The sequence below is a fragment of the Apodemus sylvaticus genome, chromosome 10, assembly GCF_947179515.1.
Source record: "Apodemus sylvaticus chromosome 10, mApoSyl1.1, whole genome shotgun sequence".
Classification (NCBI taxonomy): Eukaryota; Metazoa; Chordata; class Mammalia; order Rodentia; family Muridae; genus Apodemus; species Apodemus sylvaticus.
The window spans coordinates 69,907,848-69,923,968 of NC_067481.1; the positions used below are offsets into that span (position 1 = coordinate 69,907,848).

Genomic DNA, 16,121 nt, shown 5'->3' on the forward strand with positions numbered 1-16,121 from the left:
TTGTGAATTCATTGTTTCTAATTGCTGAGTAGTATTCCATTGTGTAAATATACCACATTTTCTGTATCCATTCCTCCTTTGAGGGGCATCAGGGTTCTTTCCAGCTTCTGGCTATTATAAATAAGGCTGCTATGAACATAATGGAGCATGTGTCTTTATTGCATGCCGGGGAATCCTTTGGGTATATGCCCAGGAGAGGTATAGCAGGGTCCTCTGGAAGTCTCATGTCCAGTTTTCTGAGGAACCTCCAGACTGATTTCCACAGTGGTTGTGCCATCTTACAGCCCCACCAGCAGTGGAGGAGTGTTCCTCTTTCTCCACATCCTCGCCAACACCTGCTGTCTCCTGAGTTTTTGACCTTAGCCATTCTGACTGGTGTAAGGTGAAATCTCAGGGTTGTTTTGATATGCATTTCCCTAATGATTAATGATGTTGAGCACTAGAAAACAATTCTTAAAGAAATAATCTAGACACCTCACAATAATATTATAAACTAAGTTATCCAGGATATTTCATTTAAGTCGCTATAATTAATATATTCACAGACTAATTAATATGTGATAAATATGCACAATATCTTAGAAAAAAAGATATTAGAAACCATACATAATCCAGTTCCAAATGTGGTTAGGCAGGTATATCATATACGCTGCCGTATCCTAGGCTGATGGGTGGATCACAGGACTTTACTTTTAACATTTTTCTGTATTTTCCATCATTTCTTCAGCAAATGCTGACTCCTGTGTAACTGAAAAAAGTTGCCTTGTGTATATAAGTATAAGAAAGTGTCAGGGACCTCAAGTGTGTTGTAGCTCAGTGGCAAAGTGCCTGACAATGTACAAGGCTCTGAGCCAAATTCTCAGGGTCACAGGAATGCAAAGGAAGGGGATGGGGAGGGAAGGGGGGGAGGAACCGACTGTAGGGAGCCTGGGCTGTCACTGTGCAGTGAGGAAGAGTCAGGCTGTGAGGTCTGCCACAGCTCAGTACCACGTTTCTCAGATACAAAGCAAGAACCTGCAGAGTCTGAGCTCTTGGGTCGAGTTTGACAGTGCAGATGCTTTCAACCATTCTGAGGGAACTGAGGTCTGGGAGCTCCTGTGGTAACACAGTCCTGAGTTTCAGATTTGAATCCAGAGCTTGGTGCATCTAGAACCTCAGCCTTCATCACTTAACTCTACATGGTCTTTGATGTGTGGTTCTGCTCTAACTAAAGCATATGATCATGCCTTTGTTTGCTCGTTCTCTCTCTCTCTCTCTCTCTCTCTCTCTCTCTCTCTCTCTCCCCCTCCCTCCCTTTGTTGTTTTTTTTGTTTTGAGACAGTTTCACTGTGTATCCCTGACTGTCCTGGCCTTGAACTCACAGAGATCCACCTGCCTCTGCCTTCCAAGTGCTGGTATTAAAGGCATGCACCACCACTGCCTGGCTTGTTGGGTTTCATTTTTTATGATTTCTTTTTGAAAGTGTATGTCTATTTAAGTGAATGCCACATGAGTGCAGGTTCCCATGGAGACCAAAAAAAAGCATCAGATTCCCTAGTGCTGGAGTTACAGGCAATTGTGAGCCACTCGATGTGGGTCCTGGGAGCTGAAATCTGGTTCTCTGGAAGAAGAACAGCAAGCACTCTTAACCAGTAAGCCTCTCTCTGGCTCTGACTTGGTCCTATTTTTGTTTTGAACTCTCTATGTAACTCAGGTTGGCCTGGAACCTGCGCTTTCCCTGCTTTAGTCTCCTGAATGCTGGGATTATAGGCCTGCAGCACCACCCTGTCAAGGGGCAACCTAACTTGAAATGTCGTCCATGAGGCCTCAGTTTCCTTGTTTGTCATAACCAGAGCTTCACAATGCTGTTATTTATTTACTCTGTGTGTGAGAGAGAGTGTGTACGTGTGTATGTGCATGCACACAAGTGCAGGACAGAGGACAATGTGTGGCAATCAGTTCTCTCCTTCCATCGTGTGAGTCCTGGGAATTGAATTCAGGTTGTTAGGTTTGGTAGCAAACTCCTTACCCACTAAGCCGTCTCACCTGTCCTACTTTAGCTGTTTTTATAAACACCTCATAATCCATTTGCCAAGAAGAAAATCTTTGGGGCCAGAGAAGTGGCTCAGTGGTTAAGAGTACTGACTACTCTTCCAGAGGACATGGGTTCAAGTCCCAAAACCCTCAAGACAGATCAAAACTGTGTAACTCCTGTCCTAAGAGATGTGATGTCCTCTTCTGGACCTCCTTGGGCACAAGGCATACATATGGTATACAGATAATACATATATACAGGCAAAACATTCATACGTATTAAATAGAATAATAAGTAAATAAATATTTTAATTAAAAAATTTTAAAAAGGAATGAGCCTTTGAGGCTGGTGAAAAGGTTTAGGGGGTAAAGGTGTTTGTCTCCAAGACTAATGACTCCAAGGACTCCTGGCAGAGAGAACTGACTCCCTAAAGTTGTCCTCTGTTCTCCGCACATGCACTGTGTCATACACAAACACACGCACACAAATACACGTATTTAAAAAGAAAAAGGAAAAGATCCCATGCTCTTGGGACATTTGCTTTGGGTCACACTGGCCAGTCTTACTTACAGCAGTAATGACGAGAACCAGTCATTGATGCTGAGGGATTCAGTGCCCTTCTGTGCCCACGGCATGGCTGGATTAGGATGCTGAACTAGAGGATGAACTGTGAGAGAAAGACCAGAATCACTTCCAGACACCTCACTTCTGGCCTGTGGACTTCTGGCTTATCTTTAGTAGTTAGCTCAAGACACTCAAGGTCTCTTAGTCTAAGCAGGGGCCTGGCATGGTTTCAAGTCACTGCCACTCCATTCCCCTGCCTCACTGCATGACCTGTGATGATACCTACACATTTGAAGAAGACATGCAGTGAGTATTGGGTTTGAAACCCTTTTGCCATGTGGGTATGGCCACAGTGTTTAATCTCTTCTGGCTGAGACAAAATATCAGATGTTAAATACAACTATAGCTGAGCATGGTGGTATTTACCCATCACCAAGGATTTGAGAGGCAGAGGCAGAAGCAGAAGGTTCATGAATTTCAGGCCAGCCTGAGCTACAAGAGACCATATTTTTTTAATGTATTCATCTCTCATATATTACATCCAGACTGTAGTATTCCCTCCCTCTTCTCCTCCAAGTCCCTCCTTTCTCTACCCCCTTCCATTCCTCCTCTTGGATATAAACCAAACATGGCATATCAAGTTGCAGTAAGAAGAGGCAACTCTCCTCATATTAAGGCTGGCTGAGGCCTTAGGAGGAACCCAGCAGGTGGGAAAGGGGCCCAAATGCAGGCATCACGCTCAGAGACAGCCCCCGCTCCTGCTTTTAGGAATCCCACAAGAAGACCAAGCTATAAAACTGTAACATATGTGTGGAGGGCCTAGGTCAGTCCCATGCAGGCTGCCTGGTTGTCAGTTCAGTCTCTGTGAGCCCTATTAGCCCAGGTTCTGTGGGTTTTCTTATGTCCCTCCTCTCTTCTACCATAGGATTCCCCAAGCTCCACCTGATGTTTGGCTGTGGGTTTCGGTATCTGTTTCTATCAGTTGCTTGGTGAATTCTCTCTGGTGACAATTGGGCTAGATATCAACCTATGAGTATAGCAGAATATAGCATTACTATCATTAGGAACCATTTTATTGACTTTTTTTTTTTTTTACCAGTCATGCTTGGTTCTATCCTAGGTCTCTGAGTTATCCAGTCTCTGGGTCCTAGTCCTCCAGATATTGTCAAGGTGGGCTCTTTCTCATGGCATGGGTCTCAGCTGGACCAGTCATTGGTTGACCATCCTTGTAATTTCTGTGCCACCTTTACCCCTGCACATTTTGTAGACAGGACAGGTTGTAGGTTGAACCTTTTGTAGCTGGATGGGTGTCCCAGTCTCTCCACTGGAAGCCTTGCCTGGTTACAGGAGATGGCTGGTTCAATCTCTAGATCCCCCATTGCTAGGAGTCTTAGCTAGGGTCACCCTCATAGATTTCTGGGAATTTCCATTGCACTGGATTTCTAGCTCATCCCCAAGATGCCCCGACTCCCAGTTGTATCACCCAGTACTCTCTCTTTCCAACTTCTCACTGGATCCCTCCTGTTCCTGACCCCACTCCTCTACCTACCCCATGCCATCCCATCCTGTCCTCTCTCACTATCTATTCCATTTCCCCTTCCCAGGGAGAATCATGCATTACCCCCTAGAGTCCTCCTTGTAACTTAGTCTCTCTGGGTCTGTAGATTGACAGTATATGCATCCTTTACAGCTAATATCCACGTATCAGTGAGTACATACCATGTTTGTATTTCTGAGTCTGGGTTACCTCACTCAGAATAATTTTTTTCTCTAGTTCCATCCCTTTGCCTGCAAGTTTTAAGATTTTTTTAACAGCTAAGCAATACTTGATTGTATAAATGTATCACATTTTCTTTATTCATTCTTCAGTCGAGGGACTTCTAGATTGTTTGCAGTTTCTGGCTATTATGAATATAGTTGCTATGAACATAGTTGAACAAGTGTTCTTGTGGTAGGATGAAGTATCCTTTAGGTATATGCTCAAGAGTGGTATAACTGGGTCTTGAGGTATATTGATTCTTAATTTTCTGAAGAACCGCCACATCAGTTTCCAAAGTAGCTGTACAAGTTTGTACTCCCACCAGCAATGGAGGAGTGTTCCCCTTGCTCCACATCCTTGCCAGCATGAGCTGTCACTTGTAGTTTTGATCTGATTCTGACAGATGTAAGATGGAATCTCAGAGTCAGTTTGATTTGCATTTCCCTGATGGCTAAGGATGCTGAACATTTCTTGAAGTGCTTCTCAGCCACTTGAAATTCCTCTATTGAGAATTCTCAGTTTAGATCTGTACCATATTTTTGTTGTTGTTGTTGTTGTTGTTGTTGTTGTTGTTGTTTGAGACAGGGTTTCTCTGTGTAGCCATGGCTGTCCAGGAACTCACTCTGTAGACCAGGCTGACCTCAAACACAGAAATCCGCCTGCCTCTGCCTCCCAAGTGCTGGGATTGAAGGATTGTGCCACCACCGCCCGGCGTGTACCCTATTTTTTAATTGGATTGTTTGGTTTGTTGCTGTCTAGTTTCTTAAGGCCTTTATATATTTGGAAATTATCCCTCTGCTGGATGTGAGGTTGGTGAAGATCTTTTCACATTTCTGTAGGATTCTGTTTTGCTTGTTGATGGTGTCCTTTGCCTTACAGAAGCTTTTCAGTTGCCTGAGGTTACATTTATTAATTGTTGATCTTGGTGCTTCTGCTGTTGGTGCTCTGTTTGGGAAGTTGTCTCCTGAGCTAATGCATTCAAGACTGTTCCCCACTTTCTCTCCTATCAGGTTTAATGTATCTGGTTTTATGGTTGAGGTCTTTGATCCCCTTGGACTTGAATTTTGTGCAGGGTGATAGATATGGATCTATTTACATTCTTCTACATGCAGACATCCAGTTTGACCAGCACCATTTGTTGACAATGCTTTCTTCATCCATTGTATAATTTTGGCTTCTTTGTAAAAAATTAGGTGTCTATTGGTGTGCAAATTTACACCTGGGTCTTCAATTCCATTGATTGACTGTTTTTAGGTCAATACTATGCTAGTTTTATTACTATTGCTTTGTAGTACAATTTGAAATCAGGGGTGGTGATACTTCCAGAAGTTCTTTTATTATACAGAATTGTCTTAGCTATCCTGTTTTTTTGTTTGTTTGTTTTTCCATATGAAGTTGAGTATTTTTTTTCAAAGTCTGTAAGGAATTGTGTTAGAATTTTGATGGGGATTGCATTGAATCTGTGGATTGCTTCTGGTAGGATGAACTTGTTTACTATGTTAATCCTACTGATTCATGAGCATGGGAGATCTTTCTAACTTCTGATACCTTCTCCAATTTCTTTCCTCAAAAACTTGAAGTTCTTGTCATACAGGTCTTTCCAATGCTTGGTTAGAGTTACATCAAGATTATATTATTTGTGGCTATTGTGAAGGGTGTTGTTCCCTGATTTCTTTCTCAGTCTGTTTATATTTTGTATATAGGAAAGCTTCTGATTTGTTGCTGCTGCTGCTGTTGTTGTTGTCATTGTCATTGTCAGTTAATCTTATATCTAGCCACTTCACTGAAGGTGTTTATCAGCTAGGAGTTCTCTGGCAGAATTTTTGGGGTCAATTATGTATATCATATCATCTGCAAAAGTGATACTTTGACTTCTCCCTTTCCAATTTGTATCCCCCTGATCTCCTTTAGTTGTCTTACTGCTCTTGTTAGAACTTTAGGTACTATATTAAATAGATATGGAGACTTCCGTCAGGAAGGGATATTAGATAATGGATTTTTTTTGTTGTTGTTGTTGTTTTTCAAGACAGTTTCTCTGTGTAGCCCTGGCTGTCCTGGAACTCACTCTGTAGACCAGGCTGGCTGGCCTCTAACTCAGAAATCCACCTGTCTCTGCCTCCCAAGTGTTGGGATTAAAGATGTACCACTGCCTGACTGGGATGTTGGATTTTATCAAAGGCTTTTCCAGCATCTAATGAAACTATGTCTTTTTAAAAAATTCATGGGGGCTACAGAGATGATTTACCAGCTAACATCTGTCAGTAACTCCAGTAACTCTAGCTCCTGGAGATAGATACCTTCTTCTGGTCCCGAGAAGCACCCATATGCATCTGGTACACACACACACACACACACACACACACACACACAGTCTGGGTATAAGGGTACTTGATGACCTGCGTTCAGTCCCTAGGACTCACATAGTGAAGGGAGAGAACTAGCTCCCACAGGCTGACCTCTGGCCTTCACACATATATGAGAGACACACACGCCCACAGTTGCTAAATAAAGTGTCAACTGATTTTACGAAACACTTTTGGGGTGTAGCTCACTGGTAAAAACACTTGTCTGGCATGCTGGGAGATGTTTAGAGGGCTTTTTAAGTCCAGAATAGATAACACATATGAGATCAGAGGCCTTTGTGCACTGACAAAGGCTTGAAAAATTATCTAGAAATAAGGTATGCAGGAAGTTTCATGCAATGACCAGGCTGTGTTAGTCAGGGGTCAAGGTCATGGATCAGGAGGAAAGTGGTACAGGAAATTCAGATTGAAGCCAACTCAAGCAGCCAGGCCTAGCATTTCTTGTTCCCCATTCCCAGCTCATTCTTGAGCCCTTCCTCCCCGCTTCTGTCTCAGTTCCCTCCCTTGCTGTGGAAGCACTGAGGAAAGGCTTAGGCAGATGTACAAGTGTTTTCTCAACATTATCTAGCCAGCCAGTTGTCTTTAACTGTACATAGGAGATATGCCCACAATCAGTCTTCAAAGTTCTGAAGTTTTGAATCTCTGCGGTTGAATCTGCATAATTTGAAACTGATTGCTTCATTACAATGGGTGACTTCTGTTTGTTTGTTCTTGTTGCTTTGAGAGTGGCTAATATACCCTAGGCTGGCCTCAAACTCACTGTGTTACCAAAGTTGACCATGAACTTCCAGACCTCCTATCTCTATTGCCTCAGTATTGAGATTACATGTCTGGCTTTAAATGGGTAGCTTAAAAAAATGTTTATTTTGTTTTCATCTGGGGCGTTGGGGGTGGGGGAGATGCCTTCATGCTTATGGGTGCCCACGAAGGCCAGAAGAGAGCATCCAATCCCCTGGGATTGTCAAGTGGATGCTAGAAATCGAACCCAGGTTCTCTGGAAGAGCAGTCAGTGCTCGAAACCACGTAGCCATCTCTCTGGGATCTCAGGGTGGCTTTTTAAAAGAGTAGTGGGAGCCAGTGAAAAAGCACAGCACCTGAAGATTCTGCTGCCAAGGCTGAAGACCTGAGTTCAGTTCCCAGAGGTTAAGGGATAAGAGAAGAAAATTGATTCCACAAGCTGATGCTTGATCTCCACATATGCACACTCACACACACACACTCACACGCACACACATGCACACAAATAAGTTAAAGTGATTTTATTTTAATCACATTGTATTTGTTTGTGGAAAGGGGTACACGCATGCTGCACTGCATATGTGAAAATCAGACCATGACCTGCAAGAGTCAGGCCTCTCTTTCTACCATGTGTGCCCCAGGGATCAAACTCAAGTTGTCAGATTTAGTGACAGGAGCCTTTACCTGCTGAACCATCTTTATAGCCCAGTAAATGATATTTTAAAGTTTAAGAGCCTGGGGAAAGGACTTGACAGATAAGGCATCTGCCATGCAACCGTGAGGACCTGAGATCCGAACCCTTGTAAAGACAGACTTGGTGGCACACATCTGTAATCCCACGCTCCTATAGTGAGATGGGAGGCAGAGACAGGAGAAATTCTGGAATCTTGGAGGCCAGCCAGCCCAGAGGATGTCTCAAACCAGGTGGCAGGTGAGGGCTGACACCTCTGACCTCCATACAACCCATACCCACACCAAAAAATATATTTAAAATTTATTTTCGTGTGCATGCTCACATGCATGCGCATGCATGCTCAGCTGTCTGGAGAGGCTCGGAAGAGGGTATCAGATCCTCTGCAGTAGAGATATAGGAGGGTGTGAGCTACCAGGGTTGGGTGTTGGGAATAGAACTCAGGTCCTCTGAAAGAGAAGGGAGGACTCTTAGCCACTGCTCCATCTCTCCAGTCCCATGAAGAGTCTTTTAAAAGAACGTCTGTTGGGCTCTGATGGTCTAGGCAGACAAGCTTCAGGGAACTGTAGACAAGGAGGGTGTCGCCTCGGATAGCACCAGGAAGACAGGGACTCATGTCCTCCAGGACCCCCCCCCACTTGAATGCACCAAAATATCATTTGCTTAGATGAACTTAGCAGAAGCCCACTTCTTCTACGAGGGTGAGTCAGATGTGCGCATCTGTGGGTCTGTAGTGTGTTTCAGTAACATAACTGTCCTGATGTTGCTGGTCCCCACCCCTGACCTGCAGAATCTTTAACTGTGGACTCTTTTATATGAATGGGCACCAGTGCCTGAGGGGAAAGGAGCTGCCCCATGGACACATGGGCTCTCCTGGGACATCTGTGATAGACTCTGTCACCTGAATCTTGCCTTCAGAGTACAGTGGGTCTGTCGCACAGCTCAGATGTGAGACAGTGGGACTGTTGCAAGTGTCAGCCTGGAAAGATGGGACCTGCTGCTATTCTCTGGTCTCTGTGGTCTCACGCCAGGGACCTGACTCACAGAACCCCAGATCAGGGACTTGAGAGCAATAGGCAGAAATGACCTGCAGCCTTTACAACTCGAAGCAGTGTGAAAGGGGGGGATGCTTCATGTAGACCAGCAGAGGCCAGTCCTGCCCTTCAGAAGGAAGAGCAGCAATAAAAGACCTTTCTACCTTGGCAGTCGTCTGGCAGCTTATCTGAACCTAAGGATGGTAGAATCTCTGAGGCCTGCTATGTCTCAGAGGGCTTCTGCCCTGGCTCACCATCCTTCCCATCAGTCATAGAGGAAGTAGGGCGCTAATCACCCAGTTCCGAGAAGCCCCAGGCTGTATGGATTGGGCTGTTGAGAGACAATGTGCCCACCCAATCTCAAGCCTGACCTACTCTTCTCTCTAGGTGGAAGAAGCAGAACTGGAGACACTGGACAAAGAGGGAAGGATCCTGGAAGGAAATCATGAGGAGGCTGGGCAAGGTGAGAATTAGAGAGGCCCCAGGCGGCTCCTCATGGGCCTGTCGGATTCGGAGGGTGATGGGATTTTCCTTGGGGTGCGCCTTTAACGTTCTGTCATCATGCTTTGCTATCCTTTGTTTGAGCATCCTCCCTGCCACACCCATTTTTCTTTCCTTTTAAAAGCATCTCTGGGAAGTCTGCCTACCTCAGGTGGGGCATACCAGCACACATCTGTAATCCCAGCAGCTGGAGATGACAGCAACAGGAGAGTCAGGAATTCAAGGCAAATCGATGTTACACACAAAGTGGAGGTCAGTCTGGGAGACTCCAAACCATGTCTCAAAAAGGGAAAGAGTCGGGAGCTAGAAAACCTGTACAAATGAAATCACTTTTAACAACCATTTTCAGTCCAAACAATGATGATGCCTAAAAATTATGGCTAGGATGAGGCTGCAGAGATGATTCAGTGGGTAACATGCATCTTGTACAAGTGTGAGGACCCGAGTTCAGGTCCCCAGAATGTATGTAAAGAAGGACCACAGTGTGTGTCTATTCTGTTCCCATGTGGTGAGCTGGGTGGTAGAGACGGGAGAATCCCCAGAATCTCACTGGCCAACTAACCTATGTATGCAATGGCACACAAGGGCAACATCAGGTTAGCCTCTGACCTCTGCATGTGCAACACACATACACATATGCATGCACACAGTACACTCACCATATACACACACGAATATAAAATAAGTTATATCAAGGATAGTCAGACATGGCTCATGGCCATGTAATCCCATTACACACAAGGATAAAGGAAAGAGGACCACTGTTAAGTTTGAGGCCGGTCTGGGCAACATAGTGAGTTAAAAGCCAATTGAGTGACACAGCAAAAATTGGTCTCAAAAACAAAAAAAAAAAAAAAAAAATGAAGCAAAGGCTGAAGCGATGGCTCAACAGTTGACACTATATGCTGCTCTTCCAGAAGACCTGAGCACCCACATCTGGAAGTTTACAACCACCTGTAACTCCAGTTATGGGGGCTCTCTCTGGCTTCCACAGGGATTGCACTTATGTACATAAACCCCAGACAGACAGACAGACAGTCAGACAGACAGTATATACGTGTGCATACACACTTAAATTAATTTTTAATTAAATAGGGGTTTTGGTCACATTAATAGTTATTAAATAACTTGAATTGAAATGACCAAGTTCATGTATACAGATTTTTCCAGATTGGTAAAACACACATACAACATTGGTATGTGTGACACTAAATGCATTGTAAATGCAATCATGACTACCACTCAGTTAAAAACCATTCTCCTCACCCCTAAAAGAAACACCCAGCAGAAGTCACTCCTTATCTTCCCATAAGCCTTTGGCAGCTACTAACCTGTTCTCTGATTTCATGGCATCAGACTCATATAAATGACATTAGCCTAGCTTACTTCACCCAACAAGATGCTTCTGTGTTACAACATACATCTGGACTCCATTTCTTTTTTATGGCTGAGTAATACTCCACTGAATGGATGTAGCATACTTTACTTATTCATCATGGATATTTAAGCTGTCTTTACCTCCAGCCACTGTGAATGGTACCACTAGCCTACCAAGTGCATGCTCCAATGGGTGTTTTTATTTCACCTCACTTTACATGTAGAAGGAAAATATGGCATTTCTATTCTTAGCCTTCAGAGAAACTCCCAAACTCTTTTCCATAGCAGCTGTCCTATTTCATGTTCTTCCCAGTAAGGTGTGAAGATCCCAGTGTCTCCCCAGCCTTATTAATGTGTATTGTTTGTCCATCTCTGTCATCACTGTGGTGAGCACGAAGTGGCATCTCATTGTGGGTGTCTGTTTGGTTTTCTTGTTCGTTTGCTATTATTTGAGACATAATCTCACTGTGTAACCCTGGCTGACCTGGAACTTACTAATTGCCTAGCCTGACTTGCAGTTTGCAATGAACCTCCTGCCTCAGCCTCCTGAGTGTTGGAATTAAAGGCATGTGCTCCCACACCCAGCCAATGTGTTTGCTTTTGAGACTGGATCTCACTAAGCCAACCAGCCTAACGTCAGCCTCCTAAGTACTGAAGTCACAGGGGTGTGACACCATGCCTGGTTTATTGAACTTTTGATCTGCATTTCCCTAACTACTAACTGGTTGACATACTTTTGTGTACTGTTAGCATTTATATAGATAGTTTGTAAAGTTATATATGTTGTAACAGCATTAAAATTGACCTTGAAAATGAACACACAGAATAATAATTCCAGAATTATTATTTTTTTGGTTTCTTTTTTCTCAAGACAAAGTCTTGCTATGCAACTCTGGCTACATAGTAACTGGAAACACTGTAACTAGGACAGAAGTCTGAACGAGTCCTGGAAGTCACTCTGTAGACCAGGCTAGCCTTGACTCACAGAGATCCACTTGTCACTGCCTTCTGAGTGCTGAGACTAAAAGCATGAGCCACCATGCCTGCCTCCAAAGTGCTTCCTTTATAAGCTGTCATGATCAAACAGCATTCATGTATAAATTTTATATCTTGTTCTTTAAAATATTTGTGTGTGTGTGTGTGTGTGTAGCCCCTTGTGTGTACAGTACCTTCAGAGGCCAAAAGAGGGCATCAGGATTCCTTGCAGTTGGAATTACAGGAGATTATGAGCTGTGCTCATTGAACTCTGATCCTCTGTAAGAGTATTAGATGCTCTTGACCAGGAGCCTCCCTCTAGTCCTTGTTGTTTTTCATTTAACACTGTAGCAAGCATGTTACCAAGTATAGCTACAAAAATTAAGGCTGCCTATAATCCAGCACTCAGGAAACTGAAGTAGAAGGATGACAGGGAAACTGAAGCCAGCATGGGCTACAATGTAAGACCTTGCCTGATTGGGGATGGGGGAGCAAGTTTAGACAATAACTTGTCTGTGTTTGTGTAGTTCCTGGAAGTCTAGAAATCTAGATTTGGTCCTTAAAAGTGATCTTTTTCATGAAGATTTGCTTCTCCCTGGGCATTCAATCCTTCTTCCCAGAAACATAGTAACTAGGACAGAGGTCTGAATGAGTTTCATAACCTTGAAACATTGTAACATTGGTGCAGAATGTTCTGCAATAGAATTTGGACCCCTGGAGGACAGCTAAACAGAAAGCTCAGCATCTGTCCAGTTTTTGTCTAAAATCTGCCTTCTCTGCCTACATGGGAAAACCTGTGGGATTGGTTTAATAATATTTAGTACAATAAATATATAGATGCCGAGTGACCCACTGTGAAGCCCAGGAGCATGCCAATTCCATTTTTCTGGTAGTCAGAATTTCTTCCTATTTTTCTGTTTCCTTTTTTTCCATAAAGTATATTTTATTTATTTGTGTGTGTGTGTGTGTGTGTGTGTAGGTGAGTGCATACCACAGCATAGGCGTAGAGGTCAGAGGACTCCTTGTGCAAGTTCTCTCCTACCACATGGGTCTTAGGTATCAAACTCAGATCATCATAGTGACACCTTACTTAACCCAAGCAAAGATGTATTTGGCATTTTTGTTGCTGATGGTTGTTATTGTTGTTTAAGACAGATCTCACTATATAGCCTTAGCTGGCCTGGAATTTGCTATGTAAATCAAGCTGGCCTCAAACTCCCTGAGAACTTCCTGCCTCAGCCTCCCAAGTCTGGGATAAAAGATGTATGATACTACCCTGATTTTTGCTTGCTTGTTTGATTGATTGGTTGGTTGGTTGGTTGGTTGGTTGGTTGGCTGGCTGGCTGGCTGGTTGGCTGACTGGCTGGCTGGCTGGCTGGCTGGCTGGCTGGCTGGCTGGCTGGCTGGCTGATTTTGTTTGGGGTGTATTTTGGTTTGGTTTTGTCTTGTCTTGTCTTGTTTTGTTTAATACAAGGTCTCACTCTGTAACCTGGGCTAGCTTTAAACTTCTGGTGATCCCCCATCTCAGCCTTCCAACTACTGGGATTACAGATGTGAGCCACCACATCTTGCTGTGAGCTCTCTCTTCTATGATGCTGCTCTCTATGACTCTGGCCTTTGGCTATAGTTAACTCCCTCTTCCTATCACCCCTGTTGCATTTCTCTGCCTGATCATTGATTGGCTATTTTTGAGTGCTCAGTCAAGACTGGATCCCAACTGGGTCTGTGGGAAGGTGGAATGGTAAGTCTCACCAGACCTATTGTGGAATGGGCCCATCTCCAGCACTCTGCACTGCCCCTCTGAGAAGACCTGGTCTCTTTCCCCTGAATCCTGCCCTTACAGACAACCCGGCAGAGCTTCTTGACCCCACTTCACAGTTGAGGGTGATGGACTTTGAGTCACTTGCTATCATTCTCTAACAGAAAAGGAGGCAGGACTTTGGGGATTCCTGCCACAGGTGCTCTGTCCTTTTTGTGATTTCATGGCCCAGCCTCAGCTGTACACCTCTCTCCTAGCTGCTGCAGCAGGATGCCATCATGCCTGCTGCAGGGTCCTTGCATCTGAGCTTTGACAGTGCCCTCCTGCTCTGGTGGGGTTCACTCTCTCCCAGGAGGAGATGTTTCTATTTCCCAGGGATTTATTTGTTAAACCCTACAAATGTCTCTGACTCCAGTACTGCTTTCCTTCTGTAGCTGTAATGAACCATTCTCACTCATCAGGAGCAGCCTAGAGAGAAAAGGGTTTATTGGCTTAAACTTCTAGTTCATACTCCCATCACTGAGAGAAGTCAGAACAGGAACTCAAGGCAGGAACCTGGAGACAGGATTTTTGGACAAATGCCAATTGCTAGCCTGCTCACCAGCCCTCATTTATCCATGCTTAGCTAATTTTTGTTTTGTTTTGGTTTGGTTTTTTTTGGATTTGGTTTTTTCAAGACATGGTTTCTCTGTATAGCCCTGGCTGTCCTGGAACTCACTCTGTAGACCAGGCTGGCCTCAAACTCAGAAATCCGCCTGCCTCTGCCTCCCAGAGTGCTGGGATTACAGGCGTGTGCCACTACCACCCTGCTGCTTAGCTAATTTCTTACACAGCCCAGGCCACCTGTCCTACCACAGTGGGCTAAATCCTCCCACATCAATTAGAAGTCAGTGCTCCACAGACATGCCCACAGGCCAATGTGACCCTGCCAATCCCTTAGTTGAGGTTCCCTCTTCTTAAGTGACTCTGGACTGTATCCAGTTGACAATAAACTCTCACCAGCACAGCTCATGGGGAGAGAAGGATGAAGAAGACCATGGCTCAGCTCCTGGGTCCTGTGGGCCCCACATGACCATCAGAACCTTCTGTACTTTAAGAAACTCCACAGAGGCTTTGGGGAAAGTAAGTTTATAGAGCTCTCCTTTCTTCACAGTCCCGCAGACCTCGAATGCACAGGAGAAAGATGCTCTTAGTGACTGTGTCCAGGAGGCCAACGCCTCGTTGCAGGTGAGAAGGGCCTGGCAATTTGGGTGTGGGAAGTAGAGAAATGACAAGGAAGCCATGTGCACCCCAAAAGCAGCCAAAAATGACACCTAGATTATAGGGGACCAAAGTACTTGCTTTCCATGTGTTCTGGTCCTTTGATGTGGTGACCAGATAGTTGAGGGGGACTTGACTTGAAATTAAAGTTGGCCTCCTTTCCTATGGTAATTATCTGCTTTGGGTTTTTTGGGGAGAGGAGGTATTAATTAATTTTATTATCATTTCATGTGTATGTTTTTGTCTGTATGTATGTCTATGCACCACCTGTATGTCTGGAAAGAGCTGTAGATAGTTGTGAGCCATCATGTAAGTACTGGAAACCGAACTGAGATCCTCTAGAAGAGAAGGTGGCGTTGAGCCACATCTCCAACCCATCAGCATTTTTTTGTTAATTGTTAACTTGACATAACCTAGAATAGCTTGGGAAGAAAGTCTTAATGAGTAATTGTCTGCATTGAATTGTCCCTCGGGGTATTATCTCAATTAAGCTAACCGGGAAGACCAGCCTGATGTGGGCACCCAACCCCCAGGGAATTCAGAGGGCCCTGAGCTATGCCAGGGTGGGGAGATCACACTGAGCACCACCAAGCAGGTAACCATGGATCCATTCATTTCCCTGTTTGTTTTCATTTATTTACTGTGATTGTGCTGCGTCTAGCTGTTTAAAGTTCCTTCCTGTGGGGAACTTGACTTCCCCACAATGATGGACCGTAACCTGGAATTTTAAGCTGAAATGAATCCTCTTTGTCCCAAAGTTGCTTTGTGTTGGGATGTTTTATCCCATAGCAACAGAGAGGAAGGTAGAGCATTTACCAAGGATTGTCAGGAGGATCTTGGAGATGGCACAGACTGCAGGCGTTCAGAGAGACTTCCTAGAGGGCTGAGGTCTCAGCCTGGAAGATGCTTGGGATGCTTCAGTGAGGAATCACAGGAAGAGAGTCCTAAAGCAGCATCAAGCAACTTGCTCAAAACCATGGACGAGGCCGGGCAGTGGTGGCACTCGCCTTTAATCCCAGCACTTGGGAGGCAGAGGCAGGCAGATTTCTGAGTTCGAGGCCAGCCTGGTCTACAGAGTGAGTTCCA

General features: G+C 44.5%; 1 protein-coding gene across 3 annotated transcripts in view; it reads left to right on the forward strand.

The window, feature by feature from the left end:
* Ccdc69 (coiled-coil domain containing 69) overlaps window positions 1-16,121 on the forward strand; it is a 34,642-nt gene that overhangs the window by 14,309 nt on the left and 4,212 nt on the right. For all 3 annotated transcript variants that reach the window (XM_052195361.1, XM_052195362.1, XM_052195363.1), the window contains 2 exons: window positions 9,551-9,626; window positions 14,929-15,002. In XM_052195361.1, coding sequence (XP_052051321.1) covers window positions 9,551-9,626; window positions 14,929-15,002 — 150 coding nt within the window. The remainder of the gene's footprint in view (window positions 1-9,550; window positions 9,627-14,928; window positions 15,003-16,121) is intronic.